This window comes from Odontesthes bonariensis, chromosome 20 (genome assembly GCF_027942865.1).
Source record: "Odontesthes bonariensis isolate fOdoBon6 chromosome 20, fOdoBon6.hap1, whole genome shotgun sequence".
Lineage (NCBI taxonomy): Eukaryota > Metazoa > Chordata > Actinopteri > Atheriniformes > Atherinopsidae > Odontesthes > Odontesthes bonariensis.
In genome coordinates, this window is record NC_134525.1 from 32444840 (window position 1) to 32468305 (window position 23466).

At 41.5% G+C, this 23466-nt stretch overlaps 1 protein-coding gene across 1 annotated transcript in view; it reads right to left on the bottom strand.

Moving 5' to 3' along the window:
* Nucleotides 1–23466, bottom strand: part of LOC142369833 (uncharacterized) — a 130590-nt gene that overhangs the window by 5925 nt on the left and 101199 nt on the right. The window contains exons 14-18 of the mRNA XM_075452232.1: nt 16980–17024; nt 14397–14429; nt 11102–11248; nt 10772–10826; nt 4399–4593 (exon numbers count right to left, since the gene is read on the bottom strand). Coding sequence (XP_075308347.1) covers nt 4399–4593; nt 10772–10826; nt 11102–11248; nt 14397–14429; nt 16980–17024 — 475 coding nt within the window. The remainder of the gene's footprint in view (nt 1–4398; nt 4594–10771; nt 10827–11101; nt 11249–14396; nt 14430–16979; nt 17025–23466) is intronic.

Consider the following 23466-nt stretch of genomic DNA (forward strand, 5'->3'; position numbering starts at 1 on the left):
TATTCAGAAGTCTCTTTAAAGACGCTGAACAAATCACCTCACACAGAGACCCCAGGCAGACTCACCACAGTTCAGGCATATCATTGGCTGAAGAGTAGTGTAAGCTTACGTCATGCTCCGCCTCCGACAGTCAAACCACGGACCCCGCGAATCCGACCACAGTTCAGAACGCAGATCACAGTTGCTCAGAGAGAATTGTTCTGACTTTCAGTTGTTCAGGTTTTCAGAGATTTGGAGATGACTTGAAAAGAGAAGAAGAGCTCACCAGAGTTTGGGAGTTTCCCATAACCTCAGGAGAGAGCGGAAAGACGAGAGGATGAGCGATGCAGAAGACGACAGGAGGAAGCCCTCCAGAACCCAGTGAGACCCCGGAGACGAGAAAGAAAGACCCGAACAAAGATAAGAACAGAATGAAGTTTTCCTACCCAGAAAGCCAACCCAAGCAACCTTTTATTAATCTTCTGTGAACTTAAGTTCATCAGAGAAGCAACGGACCCACTGACACTCGGACGGTGAAGCCCTCGGCACCAGCGTTCCCGTTTCCCGGTGAAGAGCAACAACCGTCTAGGCCGCTGCAAAATCCGCTGAAGTAATCCACGACTGAGGAAGGCCCCTGGGAGCAGAACGCAGAGAAAACCCCTCGGACTGCGTGGCCACTACCTGCCGTGTTCCGAGCTGACTAAGCAGAACTTCAGCACAGTAAGACCGACCCGTTTTCACCTTAAAGTGGGTTTGATGGATGTCTCGAGGCTTTCACAGAATGATAAATTAATCCGAAATGTCAGTATTTAGCGTCAAGTAGTCAGCCAACCCAAACTATTTGAATACATCCAGTATCTCCCCATTCCCCATATTTTATTTTCCATTCACTAAGTGTTTTATATAATCACCCATATTCAATGCATCTCCTGTTTGTTTAAGGTTCATGTCTTTGGTCATATCATTTTAATAAACAGTTCATATATCTATATATATGTTATAATCACAGATTGTGTCGTATGCTTCCTTTACGTAATGTCTGTCCAACCAAACGAGAACTTTCACGAAAGTAGCGAGATATGAGACTGATTATTAATTGATTATTAATTTAACATACCAGGATCGTAAGATTTTAACTGTTGTCCTCCAACAACAGCGAGGTGGTACCCTATATTCGAGGTTTAAGGTTTATTGAGACTGTGAGAACATCTTAGAAATCCTTATATTTAATACATATATAAATGCCCAATAACGCTACAATATTAATACAGTCCAGTTCTCAACAATCTTTTTCCTGTTGCTGTCATCAGACTAAAACGAGTCTGAAATTAGGACTGTAAAGTGACCTATTAAGACTAACATGTGGTCAGCTTCAAGGTTTTTTGCGGCCTTTGCACAGCCCTTATACCCCATATAAGTGTATATATAACGCTATGTGTGGCTACACACTGATCTTCCCTTCCCTTTGGACAATCCCTATTCATGTGCAATATTCAAAAATTATGGACAAACACTGTTGTGTGCAATATATCCACATACTTGAACCTTATTTTATTTTATTTTATCTATTACACTAACACCATATTTTATTTTATTTATTTTATTACGGCATCAAAAAACTGTGCATCTTACACCCTTCCCTTTTTTACATTACTTATATATTTTTTATATTCACACTCTCTTTGCACTGTTTTTGGTGGCTTTAAATTTCGTTGTTCCATGTATAATGACAATAAAGGCATTCTGATTCTGATGCAGCCAATTCAGAGTCATTTATGGGCTGGAGCCTATCTCAGCTGCCATTGGGTGATGGGAGGGGTACAGCCTGTACAGCTCACCTGTCTATCGCAGGGCTGACAAATAACCATGTACACTTACACTCACACCTGCTGTCACTTTAAAATCACCAGTCAACCTAGCAGACATGTTTTTGGACTGTGGCAGGAAGCTGGGGTCAAACTACAGATTGACTTTTGCATTTTTTTTGGACGCAGCATAGAAACCACAAGGACATCACCACACAATGAGAACATCTAATGCCTTGTGTACACCAAGAGCGACCTACGCTAACTGAGCGCCGGAAATCATAAGCCCCTTTCACACTGCGACCCGCTACCTTAGCGTGTCCAAATTGCACCTTCGACCTGCGTCGAGCAATGTGAACGCTTGGCGTGTTAGTGACCCATGTCGCCTGAAGCCGAGTTCAGGGGGCGTGGCCTAGTGGCAGAGCATCACACGAAACACATAAAATGCTGGGCGTGCACAATGACGTAGGCACAAGCCATGCGTCGGAGGTAGGGTTAAATACACCTTAAGGACTCGTAGGTCGCCCTTGGTGTACACGCAGCAAAACAGGTGTTAATGCTCCGTTTCTCCACAGACAGCCTCACAGCTGAGAGGTGTTTCTCTAGCAGAGGAGAGACGTTGCTGTTGCAGGGCAGAACTGCTAATGTTTGTCTTAAAAGTGACTAGATTTGCTGCTCGTCACCTTTGTTGAACATAAGTTGCGAGCCAGAGGCTGATGGACAGCCCACCGATCAGGTTTTATCCAATCAGAGCATATGATGGTCATGATAACTGTGGCAGATTTGTACTAGGCATTGATATTATGTGTTGACGCACTGTTTGTTATTTATAGGTCTAAAACTGTTTATAGAAGCGTTTATAATGGCTTTTCAAATGATAAGAAGCTGACAATAGAACAACAATTTGATCTAATATTTGAAATTGACTTTGTCTCAGAAATAGCCTTTATTAAAGGTTTTATTAACTTTGTGTAGATGGATAAAAGTACAGTTGGATGTGCTGTCACCGATTTTGAAAAGCGGTAAGTTGGCTTGAGAGTAAATATCGAAATGTGCAAGTATCTCAGTAGTAAAGTACATGGATATTTTTCTTTGCTGAGGGATATCTGTGTTGTCAGATCTTGGAGTGTGCAACGCTGGACAGGGTTTTAGTAAAGTGTCACATTATTATACCAGCCATTTTTATAGAACTTTGAAGCAGGACACATAGTAAAGCATTTGACACAGTAACGAGTTGTTGGCTTTGTAAGTCTGTTCATTGGCATGGTGCTTTGTGCTAAATGCTAACACACACTGACTAAGATGACATGTAGTGTTTCATTTTCTTAGTTTAGTATGATAGTGTGCAAATATTTAGCAGAGTTGGAGGGCAGTGTCTAATAGTCTAATAAAAAACCCACTTGATTTAAATGAAATAAAAGCCAATTAATCACCACAGTCTGTAATATTTATGAAGTTGGAACCAATAATATCTCCTATATCACAGATTGACTCAGAAAGACCTTAAAGGGTGCTCAGAGCTGAGAACATAAAGCAGCAAATTTCACTGGAAAGAAATATCAAAATGGACAGGTAGATGTTTGATCTGTCTGGTCTGTTCAGTCATAAAAGTGTGAAGTTTAATCCAGATAAGCACTAAGGGAGGTGGCATGAGGGTACATCTCTCAGACATATCTGACAAATCTTCCATTTATTTGCTTACAGAAGGAGCAAAATTACATGTCAAAACTGAAGCAAAAACTCTCACAAAAAGCTTGAAGGAGGACTATTTTTTTCTTCTACAAAGAAGTAAGATGGATTAAACTGATAAAATTAACGTAGCATAAGCTTACAATCCAATACAGAAGTTTTATATAGATGGATCCTAAAATTCCCAAAAGGCAACTTGGCAGTATCTCCCTGCCTGGAACATTCTACATATTTTAAGTTCCCTAATCCCAGTTATATCAATGAAAGGCCTGCAATATATTTTTTTAAAAGTTGTCTTTCATCATTGCAGAACTTAAATATGAAGACTCTTTCATCCAACCAACCAACTACAACTGACACCGCAAAGTGTGGGATGAGTACACATATAGAATTACATTCAGGACATATAGTATTTCTGTCTCTTTCCTCAGTGTTTTCAACCAACCGTGTCATACCTAAAGTTGCTTTTCTATTGATCTAACATGTAAAATCCTGCACAGTAGTGATGAGGTACATGTTCCACGGCTGATTAGCCAATCTCTGTCTTGACGTGATGATTAATCACAGACAGCTCATTCAAAGTTTGCTGTATTTGTTGTCTTTTGCTCTGTTGATTTTCACTGATGTTCCATGTTTGATAATCGTGTTTTATGGGGAACAGTGAACATCAACACGTTAAATTTGTCAGTCATTGGCGCTGTTTTGATCTCATGGTTGATTAAAAACAGCAGTAAATTTTGTTCTAGCTTTTGCTCATAATGATGTGTTGTTACTTACTGCCTTTTTCCATCAGCAGAGAACCAGACTGGAAATCTCTTTGTCACAGTTGATGAGATAATGCTTTCTTGAGAGGTTAAAGTTACTAAAGTACAGATAACAAAAACCTGTGCTGAGATGTTGGTTGTACTTCTGTGTCATATCAAACCTTTGAGGCCTGCAGGACCCTGCAGTCCAGAGGGTCCTGGGTAACCTGGAGCACCACTGCTGCCAGGATAGCCTGGGTTTCCCATGGAGCCTTTGAGACCTGGTGCTCCTGGGTAACCTGGGGGTCCCTTTATGCTTTGGCATGCTTCACACGTAGAAGGGGGAGTGAGGGTCTGAAGAAGAGCTGGGAGTTGGTCTGCAGGGCACAGCCAGAAGAGGATGAATCATCAATTTGTAAAATGAATTAAAAGTAGCATATATTCATTCATAATTGTATTTTATATAATTGTGTTTGGATTTTTGAGAAATATTCATGATATGAGATGTTCTGAGTTTCTCCCATTAGGTATCACCATCTGCTCGCCAAAGCAACTGGGCACTTTCCATTCAGGGCTTTATGCCTCCTCCCATCCTTCATGATGTGACCAGTAAATAATTAGACCAACAGGTTAGACTGCAAATATTCAGTAGCAACCTGTAAGGTTATTCCTGTTTCTTGACATACAGAATGGGAGTAATCTAAAACAAACAAACAAACAGACTTTTGCAACTAAATTGTTCTTTTTCTTCTTTGGTGAAGAGCCTTTATGATAACTTTACAAAGACAGATGTTGCTCTTTCAGACAGTAAGAGAAGTGAATGACGTCTGGAGACCAATAGCTGCAAAACATAATATACTCTTCCCGTCCAAAAAAAAGGTCCCGCACTAATATTACGCTGGACTTCCTTTAGCTCTTATTACAGCACGCATTTGCGGTGGCATCAAGTCAATAAGATTCTGCAATGTCACTTATTTCCGTCCTTGTATTTATTTACAAATAAATTTAATTTGATTTGATTTTATTGGATTTACCTAAGCTTTTTCCTTTCATATGCTTCTGCTATTAACTGCTCCCAAGGAACAGTCAGCTCTATGAAATAGACTCTCATTCTACTCCTAGACCACAAGACTATATCATGCCTTAAATTTGTAGAGGCTATTTCCTTGCCTGGTTGACCAATTCCATCAAACCCATCGTCTTATAAACTTTCTCCCCCTCTTGAACAAACTGAATTGCAACTCTCTGTACCTTGGACCCTCCTAAGTTTACCTGCCTTCCTTTATCTTCAATACCTGCAGCTAAGCTTCTTAATACTTGGTCATGTCGCCATGTATACCGGCCTTGTGACAGACTAACCTTACAACCTGACAAAATATGCCTTAGAGTTGCAGTACCTGAACATAACGAACATAACGGATCTCCATTTACCCAGAGTTTTAGGTTCTGGGGAGTTGGCAATACATCATATGTTGCCCCTATCAAAAATCTAATACTCCTTTCCTCCATTCTCCACAGCTCTTTCCAACTAAGCTTTTTCTTCTCTACACCTTCCCAATTCAACCACCCTCCCTGCTTGTACTGAGCGACTGCCTTTGTGCCCCTTAATATTTCCTCCTGTCTGTGAACCTGCTCAACAACTAGTTTTCTCTTCTCTTTGGGACCTGCTCTACTCCACACCGGTTTGCCTGGGCCAAGCCCCAAGCCTCCACGGCCTATTTGCACATTACCCACAATCTCTGTATGTCTAAGAGTTGCTTCTGCCTCCTGAGCTGCCAATCTTGGTTTCCACTTCCTCCCCTTGGTTGGGTTTGGAACCACCTTACTAACTACCACATCTTTACTCCCAGCTAACAGGAGCTCTGTCCTAACTTTAGTACATTTAAACTTCTCTACTAGACTAGATACTGGGAGCTGGAGTATGCCTTTCCCATAGTGCCACAGTACTTAAGCATCTAGGAACACCTAGCCACTTCCTAATATAAAAACTAACTAATCTTTCCATTTTTTGTACAACAGATAATGGAATCTCACAGTGGCCGCCACATCAACCTAGGAAACAATCCAAACTGCAGACACCAGAGCTTCAACTTTCCTGGAAGCCCTGATTTATCTATTCTATCCAGTCCCTCAGCAACATCTTTCCCAAACGGCACTGCCTGCTTTCCATCATTCACGTCTGCCTGGTACCACCAACCTAAACTCTTACTGCCTTATCCCTAGTTATTGGGATTTTTTCTTCATCTATTACAAATCTTTTATCACTTTATTTCCCTCTACTTATTGAGATACTTCTAGACTTAGTAGGTTTTTATACCAGCCCACTTTAGATTTTTGTTAAGTCTCTTAAGTATTCTCTTCATAAATGGTACTGTTGTAGTCACCAACGTCATATCATCCATGTATGCCCTAATTGGTGTAATGCACATGCCATCCTGACCTCTCTCTCCACCTACAACCCACTTGGAAGCTCTAATAATTATCTCCATCACCATTGTAAATGCTAATGGAGAAATCACACACCCTGCCATAATGCCTATTTCTAGCCTCTGCCAACCTGTTGTGAAACCTGCTGTACTTAGGCACAGTCTAATATCCTGAAAATATGCTCTTACTAAGTTAACAACTATAACAGGCACTCTAAAATAATCAAACGCTTTCCAAATAAGGCTATGTGGCACTGAACCAAATGCATTTGCTAGATCCAGAAATATAACATGCAACTCTTTTTTCTCAATCTTGGCTGTCTAAATCTGATGCCAAATCATGCTAGTGTGCTCTATTCACCCTGCGAAACCTGGTATTCCTGCCTTCTGCACAGTAATATCTATTAAAGGTGGGGTAGGGGATCTTTTTCTGGAACATTTTTTTACATATTGCTTGAAATACTCTTCACACCCCCATTGCAACCAATTAATTAAAAGTTTTGACACAAATATGAAAAGTTTTAGTGGCCTCTAGAACATACAATCTAGGAAAAACACTATCCAATCATACTGAACGGACCGTTAACGATGATTGGATTCTGATGCCGTCTCTCAAACTGCAATCTGCTCCTCCCTCCCCCTCCTTCCCCCTGTGCGCGTACCCTGCTCCGTGAACGAATTACACGTCCAGAAGCTTGGCAGGAAGCTAAACTAGAGCCAGCTTGGCTTGCACCTAGCATTATTAAACGTATAGTTAGCATATACTAAATACTAAATACGGCAACGATCGATGCTTGCTGTCAGAACAGCACTCGTGCACCTTCGTGCTCGTGCGCGTTCATGTACTCTAGAGGCGTGCCTTCGGGGGGAAAGTGAAGAAAAGGGTTGGGACTTTTGACCTAGGTATTTTCAAAATGCAGTTTCGCTGGACTCAAAATCCAGGATCTCCTACCCTACCTTTAAGTTATTATTTTTTAAATAACTAGCTAATCTCTGTGCAACTACACTAAAGAAAATCTTTAGTGTAGATCAACCGGAACCGACTCAGGTCCAAGGACTCTTTCTCCTTTAGAATCAGAACGCCTCCTGCCCTACGCCATGCTCTAGGAATAAACTGTTTCTCCCAAACTATTCTTAATTGCCTCCACAGAAACTTTAGGATATCAGGTGCACTTTTATAAACCTGGTAGGGGACTCCATTTGGCCCTGGGGCCGACAAAGCCATTGCACGCCTGACTACCTCCTCAACCTCTTTCCACCTAGGTGGTCTAACATCCATCTTATGAGCTATCTCTCCTAATGGTGGCATGTCAGGTGGAAGGCCTACTACTCTACTCTTTATGTCTTTAATAGATAGGACAGTTTTAAAGAGACAGGAAGCAGAGGGCAGAGAGAGGGGGAATGACATGCAGCAAAGGGCTGTCCGATGCGGGACTCGAACCGGGACCAGCTGCAGCGAGGACTATAGCCTCTTGTACATGGGGCACCTGCTGTACCCACTACGCCACGGACCACACCTATTATTGACAAATCTTTATTGACTGCCTCCCATTCTTTGTTGCTATTTGCCCTAGGCCACTGAACTCTATCTTTCTGCTCCATATTTCTCTCTCTAACTGGCCTATTCACCTCAGTATCAGCTGCATCCCTTCTTAGAACCTCCTCCTCCACCTCCATCTCTGTGTTATTGACATCCTTCAGACTGTGGTTTTCTACCTGCCGCTGGACTTCATCCGACTTACTCAATTGACTTCTTAAAAAGTACTGATCGATACGGCCATACTGCCCTTCTTTTACCGCACATCTCTTTCTTCCCTGATGAATTTTAAGGCCTCTAACTGACGTTACTTTCTGCCAGCCACAAGGACAAACCTTGAGCTTATTTCCCTCTGGCCTAACACTTTTATTTTCTCCAGCTACACTGTCTTTAATCTGAGAACTATTCTGGCCAATTCTTGCCCTAGAGAATAGGTCTGTGCCTCTATCCTTCACTGAGTCACGTCGCCACCTCATAGTCATGTTTGTTCCAGTGTCAGTTGCCATGTAGGTCCATTGTGTCCAGGCCTGAGCTGGAGATGATTAATCATGCATTTGTGTCTTCCCGGTTAGATTATTGTAATTCACTTTTCACATGTCTCAACATATCATCTCTGAACCGTCTACAAATTATTCAAAACACTGCAGCCAGGTTACTGACTAGATCCAACAGGATGACTCACATCACATCCATTCTACTTTCCTTACACTGGCTGCCTATAAGGTTCAGGATCCAGTTTAAAATTCTTCTTATCACATACAAAGCCCTTAATCATCAGGCACCCGGTTACATCTGTGACCTGATCCACCCCTATTACACAACCAGGTCTCTTAGGTCCTCAGACCAGAGCTTATTGACTATCCCCCGCTCTTGTCTAAAGACAAAGGGTGATCGTGCCTTTGAGGTAGTGGCTCCAATTCTTTGGAACACTCTTCCCCTCTGTCTATGGTGTGCAACTTCTTTAGACATTTTCAAAAAGAATCTGAAGACCCACCTATTTAAAATAGCTTTTATCTGTTCTTAAAGTGCCCATCTGCTCTGTAGCCTCATGCTTTTCTGCAATTACTGTGGTTTCTTATGTGTGTATATGATGTGTATATGAAATGTTGACTTGCATCGTATTGTGAAGCACTTTGTGAATTTTATTTTCTGTGAAAGGTGCTATACAAATACATTTATTATTATTATTATTATTAGTCTGCCTGTGAGTCATCTTTTGCCCCTGCTCTCGCTGACCCTAGGGGTATTCTCCTTAATTTGTTTGTAGCTTATGCTGGTTGTAACAAAGCTGCTAGGCCTCGCTACTGCTACCATGGATTCCTTTGGGGTCTTGCCTCCTGTCAGCTGTCTTTCCAAACTGTCACATTGTCTTTCCCTTGTTATATGCTGCCCTATTCACAGCAGTCACGAGCTGGGCTAGATTTGAATAGAAGGCAAACACAAGAAACTTGTTCTAAAGAAAAAAATGGTACAGACTCAGTGAATAATTCCCCATAATCCCTATATCGATTGGTGAACAGTGCTGACCACTAGTCATTGGGGTCATCAGGTGGGAACCTCCTTTCATCAGTGTTTCATCTAGTTGGGCCCACGACACCTCCAGGAGGCTAGACAGGGATCATCACAAGCTACCCCAGCCTCTCATGAACTGCACACCAGTCATAGCGGGGATACAAACCCTGGTTTGGGTAGGGGGTAGAAATAGAAGAGGTAAAGATAAGTAGGAATGGGATTCAAACCCTGGTTCGGGTAGGGGGTAATGAAAGTATAGAGGGTGCTGAACCTGCTGAACACTAGCAGGTTCAGCAGACAAACTCACCTAAACAGTCCTACAATCACTAAAAATGCCAGCAAAAACAAAGCCATACAGGCCAACTCACATAAAATGGCCACCTGGTTTCAAAAGGCTCACATGGGCCACATCCTCCACTTCAATACATCCTGGATTTCTTCCTTGCCTCTCCCAAGAGTCTGTTTTCCCTAAGTGCTCCCCCTGCTGGGCCCCCAGCTACTATTGCTTCTTCTAATCCAAATCCAATGACTGGACTTTACTGCCTCATCTGACACTTCCTTCACTATTTTCCTCACACTCTGTCCACTTACACCCAGCTCCTTCAACAATAAGACAACAGACTTTGCAACAAATCCTCTACATCCTACTTCCACTGGACATATCCTAACTTTCCATCCCTGCTGCTCTGCTTCTGCCCCCAACTCCACATAAGAATTAACACCAGACTGCAGGTAAATGGCCTTTCAGATTGTTGTTGTGGTGTTATTGACCACAGCTTTATAGCTTTTGACTTTGTCTTCGCTTCAGACTGCAGCTGATGTTTGTGGTGAGGAACTAAAAAGATACTGTACACTACTGAATGATCTAGGAACAAAATACATCAGTGACCTCCTGACCCAGTATGAACCTTCCAAACCCCTCAGGTCATCTGGATCCGTTTTTTTTATCAGTTCCCAGAGTCAGAACCAGACATGGAGAAGCTACATTCAGCTTCTATGCTCCACATGTCTGGAACAAACTCCCAGAAAGCCTCAGATCAGCTGAAACACTGTTTAACAAACTGTTTAACAGATACTTACTACGCAGAACATCAGAGCAGAGCTTGAGAAGATGTTCATCTGAGGGTAGTTTGCCCTGAAACACAAAATGACATTCCAAACCAGTTAAATCAGGAACATGGAAAACTGGCTTATCCTGTGACTGAATATCCCTGCACAGCTACATCTTATCAGTGCTCTGCTCTATATATTCATGTAGCCCACACACATACTGAACACCACATCGTCATTACTCTCAAACACGAAACACCCAGCCAAGGCAAAAAAAAGTGTATCTTTCAGACCACATTTTTCTTTCTTTCTTTTTCTTTTTCCATTAAAAGGATATCAGTCAGTAAGAAGTTCACTTACAGGTTTCCCAGGATATCCTGGCTGGCCTGGTTGGCCTGGCAACCCGTCCTGGCCAGGAAATCCTCTGGGACCAACAGCACCCATGTGACCCATTTCACCCTTCTTTCCTTCAGGCCCCCTGGGGCCCATGTCACCCATCACTCCTTTCTGAAGCAGCAGGAGAGGCGACAGATAAACTCACATTGCAAATTATTACCAATTATCAAAGGTTGAATTTTAGATTATTTGCAGAAATGAACCAATTCATATAACCAACCTTCATCTCAAAACATTACCAATACCATTAAAGACATGTATGTTTGATAACTTTGCTAAAGCAGGAGACTTAGAATTGAATGGGTTCTCTTGTATTTCTCCTCATTGAATGGAAGCCTGAGAATAGAATTCGAAATTTTTCTCCTCACATATTAATGTCCAAGTTCAACCATACCTTAAATATGCACTTTGCTGTTTGTTTGAGTTTGTGTAAGATTCTTTCTTACTACTTTACTACTCCCTTCACAGAGGATTTATTATATGTACCCCATATATACATTGGACTTTATAGAGAGGACAGCTCTCTTGTTTTCTCAAGAGAGGAGCTGCTGGCTTTCAGGACAAATGCACACAGACTAAGACAACATACTGGCAGAGCTGAGGAGGCTGCAAGGCCGGTACAAGGCTAAAGGCTTGGCTAGAGGACAACTGGAGGCGTTTTAAACCTTCGGTTCCCTCCATAATAATGGGAAATGTGAACTCTTTGCCCAATAAGATGGACAAGCTGTCCACTTTGGAGAACCAATGGATTTACTGGGAGAGCAGCTTCTTCATCCCCATGGAGACGTGGCTAAAAGCATACCGAATGCTAACGAGGACTTGAAGGATTCACGGCAGTGAGAGCCGAAAGGGACACAAAGGCATGCCGCAAAAGCAAAGGTGGGGGACTCATTATTTATATTAAAAATCATTCTTGCTGTAACCCCGACCATGTCTCCATGAAGGTAGTTTTGTGTTGCCCAGACTTGAAGCTTTTTGGCCTACTATGGCCATACTATCTGCCAAGGGAGTTGAGTCATGTGATCGCCCTCTGTGTTTACATCCCTCCAAGAGCTGATGCAGCTACTGCCTCTTTGAAAATCCACACTGCCACAGTAAGGCTGCAAACACAACATCCTGAGGCATTCATAATATTTCTGGAGACTTTATGATTCAAGAGTCAAGATTTAAAAAAAAAAAAAATTCATATGCACAGTAGAAACAGGTTTCCTTGTACAATGAAATATTTACTTTGCTGTCTGCAAGAATGCCAGTCAAAGTAGTAAAAATACTATTTAAAATACAAATAAACAAAAGAAAAATAATGTATATATATATGTATAGGTCCCTTCCCACGGAAGGACAGGGAGCAGTCAGTTAACTGACCAACCAGACAATTTGTGAAATTAAACAATAGGTGCAATAAGACACTTTGTGCAATAAGAACATGACCGTGCAATACTGTAAAATATATTATATATTTTTTGCATGCAATAACAGCAACTCTGTTGGATTGCTCAAAATGCCATGTATACTGTTACATAGCGAATACTACAACAATACCATAAAATGCTTGCTAATGTGCTGCTGCTGGAACCTTCATTTCCCTGAGGGAAGCCCCGGAGGGATCAATAAAGATCTGTCTATCTATCTCTCTATCATTCTAGAAGTAGAATGGAAGGCCGAGCCTTCAGTTATCAGGCCCCTCTCTTGTGGAACCAGCTGCCAGTAATGTTCAGGAAGCAGACACCCTGTCTACCTTTAAGATTAGGCTTAAAACTTTCCTTTTTGATAAAGCTTATAGTTAGGGATGGCTCAGGTTATCCTGAAACATCCCATAGTTATGCCACTATATGCTTAGACTGCTGGGGGACCTCCCATAATGCACCTCTCTTTCCTCTCCATGTACATGTGACATTATTGTTGTCAATAACTCGCGTTTCTCTTTCTCAGCAGGTATCCTTGGCCTGGTGTTACGGTGTTTGTTGTCCCCTCTTTTCTGTCCTCTCAACCCACAGTTGGTCGAGGCAGATGGCCGCCCTTCCTGGTTCTGGTTCTGATGGAGGTTTGTTCCTGTTAAAACTGAGTTTTTTCTTTACACCGTCACTTTGTGCATGCTCAGGATGGAGGATCAAATAGAAGAGAAGTTTCTGTGCAATCTGTTGGTTTCCTTAGTTGGGTTACGTTTTTTTAATTAGCTCTGTATGAATTGGACTAATTTGGAATTTAATTAATTTGATTTGATAGGACTATGATTGTAGTACAGTGAATTGGATTCTAATTGGCTTGAATTGGATTGTATCTTTAAAGTGCCCTGAGATGACTTTTGTTGTAATTTGGTGCTACGTAAATGAAAAAAGGAACTGAATTGAATTGACTGAGTTCAGGTTAACATTGGGAGCTCTGCCCATCTTAAATCTGCAAAAAGCTATTTTTAAAAAGCATTCAAACTAATCACTAAAACAAACAGACCACAACAGAAGGACAATGCATATTTCTTAATGGTGGACCCAGAGAGTTTGCCTGAGACATGCAGTTAACCTTTTATTTCATTATATCATGGATCTAGCCATCAAATGCCTATTGAGAAACTTTTACTGTATTTCACTGTTACAAAAGGCAGCTGGAAATACTAACAGTCAGCAGAACACAGCTTATTTGCTAAACTCATAGACTAGATCTACCTTGGCCTAATTAACTTGCTAAAGGTGATAAAAACTCACCATGGATAGCTACCATTTCAAATGTTCATAACAACAACTGTGTTTGATCAGTAAAGAAGAGTAATTTTTTGTGAATCTTTATCTTGACTTTTAAACAAAATATCTGCCACTGTCTAATTGTAAAGTGCAATTTCAGAACTCCTGAATATCTGCAATAACAGTCATTTAGGAGCTAATTAGCCCAACTCAATTGAGGCAATTTTTTCTTCTTCTTTGCTGTTTTTTAGACTTATTAGAGATTTTTGAAAAAGCATGTTACATCAACATTGACTTTTATTCAAATATATCCTACTATTGGCCACAAGTGTGGGAGGCTGCATCTCCATAAATTGCAATTCTGTGGAAAGTACAGCAAGTGTTTGATATTTCAGATGTGTGCAAAAGGAGCGCTCTTGTGTTGTACATTTTTACCCATGGGGCCAGATTTCCCCAGACCTAAGGTATTGGCTCTGTAAGTCTTTTACAGCATCCATGCAGGCTTGACAGGGCTTCTTACTGCGGTGCAGAATAAGACAGAATGGATTATATCTAATACTGCAAAGTCTAATTTGACAAACCTCTCCTTTCCATCCCCTGGGTCCTACTTCACCCTGACGGAAAAAGAAAAGAGAACAGGAAGGGTAGAGAGGAAAACAGAGGAAGGAGACAGTTAGAAACTTCTGCTTACATATCAAAGCCTGAGACAGAATGTCAGAGGAGCAGCTCTGCATTGCTGGTGCAGAACCACTTTTCAGTCAAAACCGGTGACTTACAAAACATCTGAGATTAGTTTCTGTAATGCATTCTGTGAAGCTTGTTTCGCTTTTGTTACATGTTGTAACAGACTAAAAATTTTTTAGTCTTTACAACTCAATCGAAACACCAATTCTGTAAGGCTTTATTGTAAAATTAGGTTCTGCGAGAGTTATCTAAAGTTCAGGGTGTGTTTCATTTGACATAAAATCCTTGCTGTTTTTGCTCCTCTCTTACTCTTTTCCCTCATGATCTAGCAATAGCTTTCAGTCATTTTAGTGCTGATAGAAACAAATAATGGAGCCCAATAGAGAACTCCTATGGAGAAATTTCTCCCTCAGTTTCCTCTGAGGCAAGGAAACACAGGTGGTCTGATATCAGGATATCAAGAGGCATTTCTCAAAGTCAAATCAAAACGCCAAAAGAACATAAACCACTGAATTAAGATGGCTTTGAAGGTGAAATTAACTTCTGATACATCTACTTAAAGACTCTAGAAGGTGCACAACACTATATTATTGGTGTTCAGAAAGGTTCATTCAAATGACACTTGAGTCATAGGAGCAAAAGCTTTGTGTTTTACAGTTTCAACACATTCTGATCGACATGGCTACTAAGTTGGTTTCTACTTTGAAAACTGCAACTTAAAAGTAACCACCACAAGTTGTAAGGTCTTAAAAGCTCAAATCATCAGCATTTAAAGTAAAAAATGGAACTTCTCACGTTTGAATAAAAACTAAACCATCATTGAGAAAGCTTGAACTTCCCATAACAACTGCAGAACAGTGTTGGCAGCCTTTAATTACCCACTGCAGGACATTAACAGTAATCCTTTGTCACATTTTACCATGCAGTAACACTAGTGTAGATACTGATAATTAAATGTAATACAAATATTTTTCTATTGTTAAAACTAAGAAAAATATGTTCTTTAAGCCAACTTAAGCAGTAACAAATTAGTTTTACATCAGAGCCTAACTTAGCAGCAACACATGAACACCTCATTACTTCCCACTAAAAGACGAGTGCATTAAGGAAACTGCTTAAAGGGAACACACCCACGCGTTTCCTCTACTGAACTACAGCACACAGCCGCAGTCATCTTACTCAGTTGGAACTGGGAAGTTTGTCTGGGGACAACAAATTGTCACATTCATTTCAGCAGTGACACACTTGTGATTCACTGCTGATGCATTTTGCCTTGAGCGAGTGTCAACTGGATGCTTGGCTGCTCTCAGCGCAGAGGAGTTACAGTGTGAACATTAAGCTGAGCGCTTCCATTGTTTTATCTGTCTGCCACACATAAGACTGTCTCTACGTGATGCAATGTTGCTTCTTCTGTTGACACACAAAAACACAACTCGGCCAATGTTTACAGTCTATTCTCCATCTAAGGATTTGAAGATCAATACCTCATTATCCATCCATCTATCCCTTCATTTTGTAAATCCGCTTAATCCAATTCAGGGATGCCAGAGGCTGGAGCCTGTCCGAGGCACCGTCGGGTGAAAGGCGGGGCATGCACTCTCTGGATGGATCGTTTTAATCAATACCAAATGATGAGTTCTTAAATGCTACTCCTTGTGTCTGATAAAACGTATCAATTACAAACTGCAGTTCAGCTTCTCAGAACATTTTCAAAACTCTTTCCAATCTAGATGATCTGTTCAGCTTGAGCAAATGTTGCCACTTCACTTTTCAGCTGATATGAGCTGATGTTTGCCTCAGAGACATGGAGTGCATTACACCACGGCATGTCAGGAAGTAGTTGAGCCTGGAAACCGAGGAAGGTCACTGTTTTGCCGTGAGGAGCCCAGGAGCCTGAACATCTCTACTAAACAGATAAGCTTTACTACAGTTAGTCACATTCCTCTTTCAGGGTCCCTGCTGAACGTTGACTTTCAGACTATACTTTATGATTCGGCATCATAGCTTCCAAGCAGTTTTCTTTTCACAATTTCTCGTTTTTATACTGATTTTAATCTTGTAGAACACGTGTAAAGTCACATGGGGAGAAGGGTTACAACAGAGCATATTATGGTATTCATTTATAACTCTTATTTCAAAATGTCCCGTCAATGGGATTTTTGTTGTTGAAAGCAGGTAAACTACAAAAGATGAAAATAAAACACATGTAAATTATGACATAATAATGGTTTGGTCATTTCATCAGCTGTCAAATTTGATCAAATATCCCACTGATGATTAAAACCCAAATAAACACCGGAAACTAACATCTTTACCGAGAACAAAGCTCATTCTAAGAGATGTATTTACATCCTGGTGAAGACAGCCAGTTCATGGAATGTTACATACGCACACACACACACACACACACACAAACATCTAAGGTTTGGTAACATATGCTTGACTGCCACCCAGTGGAAGCACAATCAGACCACACTCACAGGTGCACCAGGAGTCCCTGGATCTCCATCTCTGCCTCGCTCCCCCTGCAAAGAGAAACATCATGACTGACCAAAGGCGAGTGTGAGTTTGTTTACACATGTACTAGTCTGCCTACATGCAGTGTGTGTGTGTGTGTGTGTGTGAAGAAAAGGTCATGATTACCTCTAGCAGCCAATAAGAGAAACCCAGAGAGAGTGTAGATAGGAATTGGCTTCCAGTGACCTTTTACAAACCAGACATTTTATTTCGTGTGCGAGGCTTTTCCAAGCACATTCTGCAGCAGTGGATCACACTCCTCTGCTCTTTCTGCTCCTGCGGGCCATCACACTGTCTTCCATTAGTGCACATAAAGCGTAGCAACTGAATCCCAGCATTGCTCCTTTGGTGACTGTGGCTGCCTCCACAGCGCTGGATGTGCATAAGCTGCTGAAATGCTGAGGTGTTGTAACACTTTATATTAGACTCGGCTTGTTTCTTGTGGGGCTACATAAACATCCCACATGTCCATGGATTTGCCAGCATGGTGCAAAACACATTCAAATTAGAAGAAAACAGCATGCTGAGTCACTAGAACACTTATTGCAAACATCTTTATTTTCAGTCATGGAAGAAAATATGTTATATTCTTCAATAAAAAGAGAAGAATCAAAGTGTTGCAATTGTCCGGTCAAAGTGATTGACAGAATCAACCTGATTGAAATGCTGATTGAAATACTTTTTTAAAGTTTTAGAACAAATACATCTCAATAGGCTTGAAGACTGCATAACTAGCACAGATCATCATTTTGGACAGTATAGATCTGTGCATATATGCACTTGTGGAAAATGTAAGTTAGTATAAAAGTCTCATTACTACAATATTCATGCCCTCTGGTTGTATCTATCATTGTAAATTGTTAACTAAATTGGGAGAGCCATGGGGATACCTCAGTCAGATCAATCAAAGTCAGTCAGATCAAATTTGGTACCATTGGAATTTGCATCAAACTATGTAATCTGGGTTATCTATTTTGGTTCCGGTGAGTGGACGCTGGCGCGCTTTGCTGCCGCTGCTCATCACCGTACCTTTGACCTTTTTGTGAATTTTTTGCCGCGATGTGGGTTACTCACTCTTACATCTGGTTTTCGCTTATGTGGACTATTCTGTCACTCCTTGTTGATCCGGTTTCAGCCATTCTGAATACTCCAATACTCATCTGCTGAGTTCCTCGGTCTGCGTTGGCACCTGCCTAATCCTCTTACGGTTATGCTGCACCTTCATCCGGATGTCGCCTTCCTGCCCCGCCGGAGAAACATCCACCGTGGGTCTCGACGGAGTTTCCAGATCGACAGGTCAAAACCCATTCATTCCATCTGGACTGATAACCGTCGACCTGCCAGGAAAGCTACCCGGACCGCAGCTCTCAACATGCTAGCTAGCATCGCCAGGTCAGCTAACCAGGATGCTAACTTCACCTCTGTCAACTTCGGACTGCTCAACATTCGTTCTCTCACGGACAAAGGGCAACTCATCCAGGATCTTCTCACTGACCGTAAGCTTGACTTTCTCTGCCTGACAGAAACTTGGCAACTACTTATGGATTTTTCGCATCTTAACGACTCTCCTCCACCTGGCTTTGTTTACATGTCAACCCTGCGGTGATTTTAATATTCATATTGACAACACTAACCTCGCAATTACCAATGATTTTATTATCCTGCCTGGACAGTTCTGGTTTCAGTCAATTTGTTGATTTTACCACCCATGCTAAATGTCATTAGCCTGACTACGTCATACTCACGATTCTAGTCAGAATTTGAGTCTGATACCGCTAGATAGAGATTTGAGTATGGGGCGTGTTCAACCGAACCAGGAGAAAAATGCCTCTTCGCTCAATTGGATAGACCTACAACCAGTCAGAGCAACGTAGTATGTGACGTAGATTAAGCGACACACACTTGTTGTAGGAAGGACGGCAAAAACATCTTTTCTATCGATAAAAGCCTTTATCGCGTTCCTCTGTTTGTCTTTCAAAATGAATGCAATGTGGAGATCCTGTAGAACAGACTTGATGGCAGAATCTACACACCCTAGCTCTCCAGCGGCAGCAATGTTTGTTTCAAACGAATTCAAACCAAGCGCTCTTTAGTGACATAGTCGATAATGTCCCTGTTGATCATCTGTCCATCATCGTATAAAGCCCGCCCTGGCAATCTGATTGGGTCGACCGATTCCAGGTCAGGCATAATGATTTCCCAACTGAGCAGAGCCAGACCCAACTTCCCGACCAAAACTTTTATGGGCGGGGCTAAGTTCGGCTGGCACCCATGCTAAAGGTCGTACCCTGGACTTGATTTGTTGTTCTGGAATCACCCCTGCTGGCTGTAAAGCCGATGAACTCTTCTTCTCTGACCACTTTCTCTTGTCGTTCAGAATTTCACTGTGTGTTTCACAAACCAAGAAAGCCTGGCCCATCTACTTTCGGAACATTAAAGATATTAATATAGATTCTCTCTCCAGTACTGTTTGCTCCACTTTGAACTTTGAACATCTTATGACTCCTGATCAACTCATTGATCTGTACAATGGTCACCTAACCCATATTCTTAATTCCTTTGCTTCAGTGAAAACACGATCTGTTACCTTTACTCACTCTGCCCCCTGGTTCACTCCTGAACTCCGGTCTATTAAATCCAAATGTCGTCAATTGGAACGACTCCATAAAAAATCGGGTCTTACTGTCCACAAGGACATGTACATTTCTCACACCACACACTATAAACTAAATCGGCTTACTTTTCTACCATCATCTCTTCGCATAAAGGAAATGCCAAGATCTTATTTTCACTGTTAAACAATATCTTTCATCCCCCCGATCCTCTACCCACCCACTTCTATTCAGATGACACCTGCAATTCTCTTATGTCCTTTTTTGATGATAAAATTAGGAAAATTCACCAGCAACTTTGTCCTGCATCTCCTACCACTTTTCTCTCTGATCCTTCTCTCCTCAATCAGCCTTTTTCTTCCTTTCTGCTTCCTCCAGTCTCTGAAATAGACGACCTTATCCAGAAATCCATGTTCATTAGATCCTTTTCCAACAGCTCTTATAAAACATTGCCTTTACTCGCTTCTTCCTATTGTTTCTGCCATCATTCACTCCTCTCTTTCTTCTGGAATTGTACCTACTACCTTCAAAACTGCAGTTGTTACTCCTATCCTCAAAAAACCTGGATTGGATCCAAACAATTTCAATAATCTCCACCCGATTTCTAACCTTCCATTCATCTCCAAAATTCTAGAAAAATCAGTGGCATCTCAACACCATCTTCATTTAACCAAGAATAGTTTGTACGAACAGTTCCAGTCCGGTTTTCGTCCTGGTCACAGCACAGAATCTGCTCTCCTCAGAGTCACCAATACCCTCCTCATGGCAGCAGACTCAGGTTTACCTTCTCTTCTCATTCTCCTCGATCTCAGTGCAGCCTTTGATACAATCTCTCATTCAATCCTGCTCCATAGACTTTCTTCCATTGGTATCACCCACACACCCCTCGCCTGGTTTCAGTCTTATCTCTCTGGCCGTACTCAGTTCATCCAGCTTAAATCATTCAAGTCTCATCTATCCTCTGTGGTTTCTGGTGTACCCCAGGGCTCTGTCCTGGGACCCCTCCTTTTTATCATCTACCTTCTCCCCCTTGGTAATATTTTCTGTAAATTTAACATCCACTTTCATTGTTTTGCTGATGACACCCAGCTCTTCTTATCCACTGCACCTGATTCTTCGCTCCCTCCTTCCTTCCTCACTTTCTGCTTAACAGAAATAAAGTCCTGGTTCACATCAAACTTCCTCAAATTAAACAGTGATAAAACTGAGTTTCTACTCGTTGGCACTAAATCAACTCTCTCTAAAGTCAATAACTTCTCCCTCACCGTTGACAGTTCTGTGGTCTCTCCAACCCCTCAGGTCAAAAGTCTGGGTGTCATTCTGGAAAGCACTCTGTCTTTTAACTCTCATATTAATAATATTACCCGGTCTGCATATTTCCACCTTCGTAACATTAAGCGACTTCGTCCATCTCTTTCCCTGCACTCTGCTTCCATCCTGGTCCACAGTCTGGTCATTTCTCAAATTGATTATTGTAACTCTCTTCTTGTTTGTCTGCCTCTGAAATCCATCCATAAACTTCAACTGGTTCAAAACTCTACTGCTCGCATCGTTACTAAAACGGCCTCATTTCATCACATCACTCCAGTTCTACAGCAACTTCATTGGCTACCTGTCTCATTTAGAATTCAATATAAAATCCTGTTGTACACATTCAAGGCAATTCATAACCTCGCCCCTCCTTATCTGTCTGATCTTCTACACATCCCGACCTATTCACGTTCCCTTCGCTCTTCCTCTTCCATCCAACTCAGTGTGCCTTCTGTCCGTTTTCACCATGGGGAAAAGAGCCTTTTGTCACTCTGCTACCCAACTCTGGAACGCTCTTCCTCCCGACATCCGTAATATCGACTCTCTTCTCTTCTTCAAAACACAACTGAAAACTCATCTGTTCAAGTTGGCCTTCTCACTTTAAAGGTTTTTTTGTTATTTGAGGTATTATGTTTTTATTTTATTCTTTTTCCCAATATTGTATTTGGGTTTTTAATGTTGTAAAATATCCTTGGGTGTTTTTACAGGCGCTGTCAAATAAAATGCATCATCATTATTATTAATCTAAATAAGATCCCTTTTTGACAACTAATGGGACTCATCACCATGGAAAATTTTCACCTGTTTCTAACATTTCGTTTCTTTTCTTTCTTTCATTCTAAATGAATGTAAGACTGTATGTTTGAGGAGGGTATGCTGATGACTTGGAACTTTTGTCTGATGTTATCTTTAACTTTAAAAAGAGTGTTAGGAATTCTACAGCTAAGGAAGACAAAAAGCTCAAATCTGCTTCATTCTATTTAGTAGATAAAGTTTTAAATGTGGTGAATAGATAAAGATATTTTGGATCATATCATCAGAAAGGACTTTATGATGACAAAATAAATGGAATCGTAGTTGCTTTAACAAAGCAAAAACTTGTGAATCAATGTATTCTTCTTGCTTTTGGAAATACTGGAACCAGTGCCCGTGTGAACGTTAACCATTGTAGATTTAGAAAATAGGAAATCGTCTGTTTTTTGTTGTCGTCTTTATTTGCTGAAATTAAATGTTAATGTAAAAGTATCAAGTGAGAGCGGTTCATTGACAAATGCACATAAAGCTCAAATAAATGAAGCGGCTTGGTAAAGAAGTGTGGGCAAAAACTCCTCCACATTGGCAGAAGAGACTGATGACACAGAGAAAAACATTGGCCTCAATCATTGTTGCTGCTGAAGTCATTTTTTTTAATTGAATGTATAATGACACAGTATCAAATCCTTTGGTTTTAAGACAAAACTTCCAAATGAAGTAAGGGTGTACGGGGGGGGCCCTGGCTCAGTGGTTAGAGTGGGTCGTAATTCCCAGAGTGGTTCGCTTCCCACTCTCGCAGCTCTAAAATAGATTGGTGAAACTGACAGCTGGAGGGGTGTCAGTCCACCTCGCCACGGCCGAGGTGCCCTTGAGCAAGGCACTGTACCCCCATGTTGTGATTGGCTGCCCGTCGCTCCAGTGTATGGCAGTGTGTCTCCATGAGTGTGTGTTATCGTATCGCTCCAATGCCATTATGTACTGTCATTATATAGGCACGCATGTTGGGATTCATAAAATGTTTTCATATTTCATTTAGGGTTGACCGTTTGCTCTCAGAGCCCCTCAGAGCAAAGTGATGTCGGGGCTCAAAGACCTCAAATCCCCATTTTAATTCATCCAATTCTCAGAATCTCAGCAGCTCCTGAAGCCCTTATTTCTCTCATCCGTGCTTTCACTGTGAATGTGTTACAGATCTGAAACGCGGGAATATTGAAGTCCAAAGGCGTCCCTCGCTCATTCTGCGAGAAGTTTTTCCGTAGCTCTTACGGTTTCCGAATGGGAAGCATCTGTTCGTAGAGGTTTTTTGGCTCTGAGAAGCCGAGTGTCATACAATTACTGTAGCTGCAGCTGGGGCAGCTTAACTGCCAGTTAAATGTTACCATAGAAACAAGGCTATTAGTGGCCCAGCCAGTCCTTTGCTGATTTAAAGGGACAGTTCGCCGCTTTAAAGGGCCAGTTCACCGCTTTAACTCTTTATACCCCGTAGCGGCCGCGGCCGGCCGGCATGAAAATACATGTCTTACTACGGGAAAATGATGATGCTGAACTGTAACTACACACTTCACTAGTTCACAACAGCTTAATAAACAGATTGTTGTATTAAAATATATATGTTTGTATTCAATTATTTCGAGATATTGTCATGTTTTTGAGGGATGTCTCTTGGCCGCAGTTGAGACTGATATGAGAGCAGAGGTTCTGCGTTTGGGTGCAGCTTCACTAGCCGGCTAATTGTGCTATCTACTGTAGTTATGTTTGATATTGGTTCGCAGTG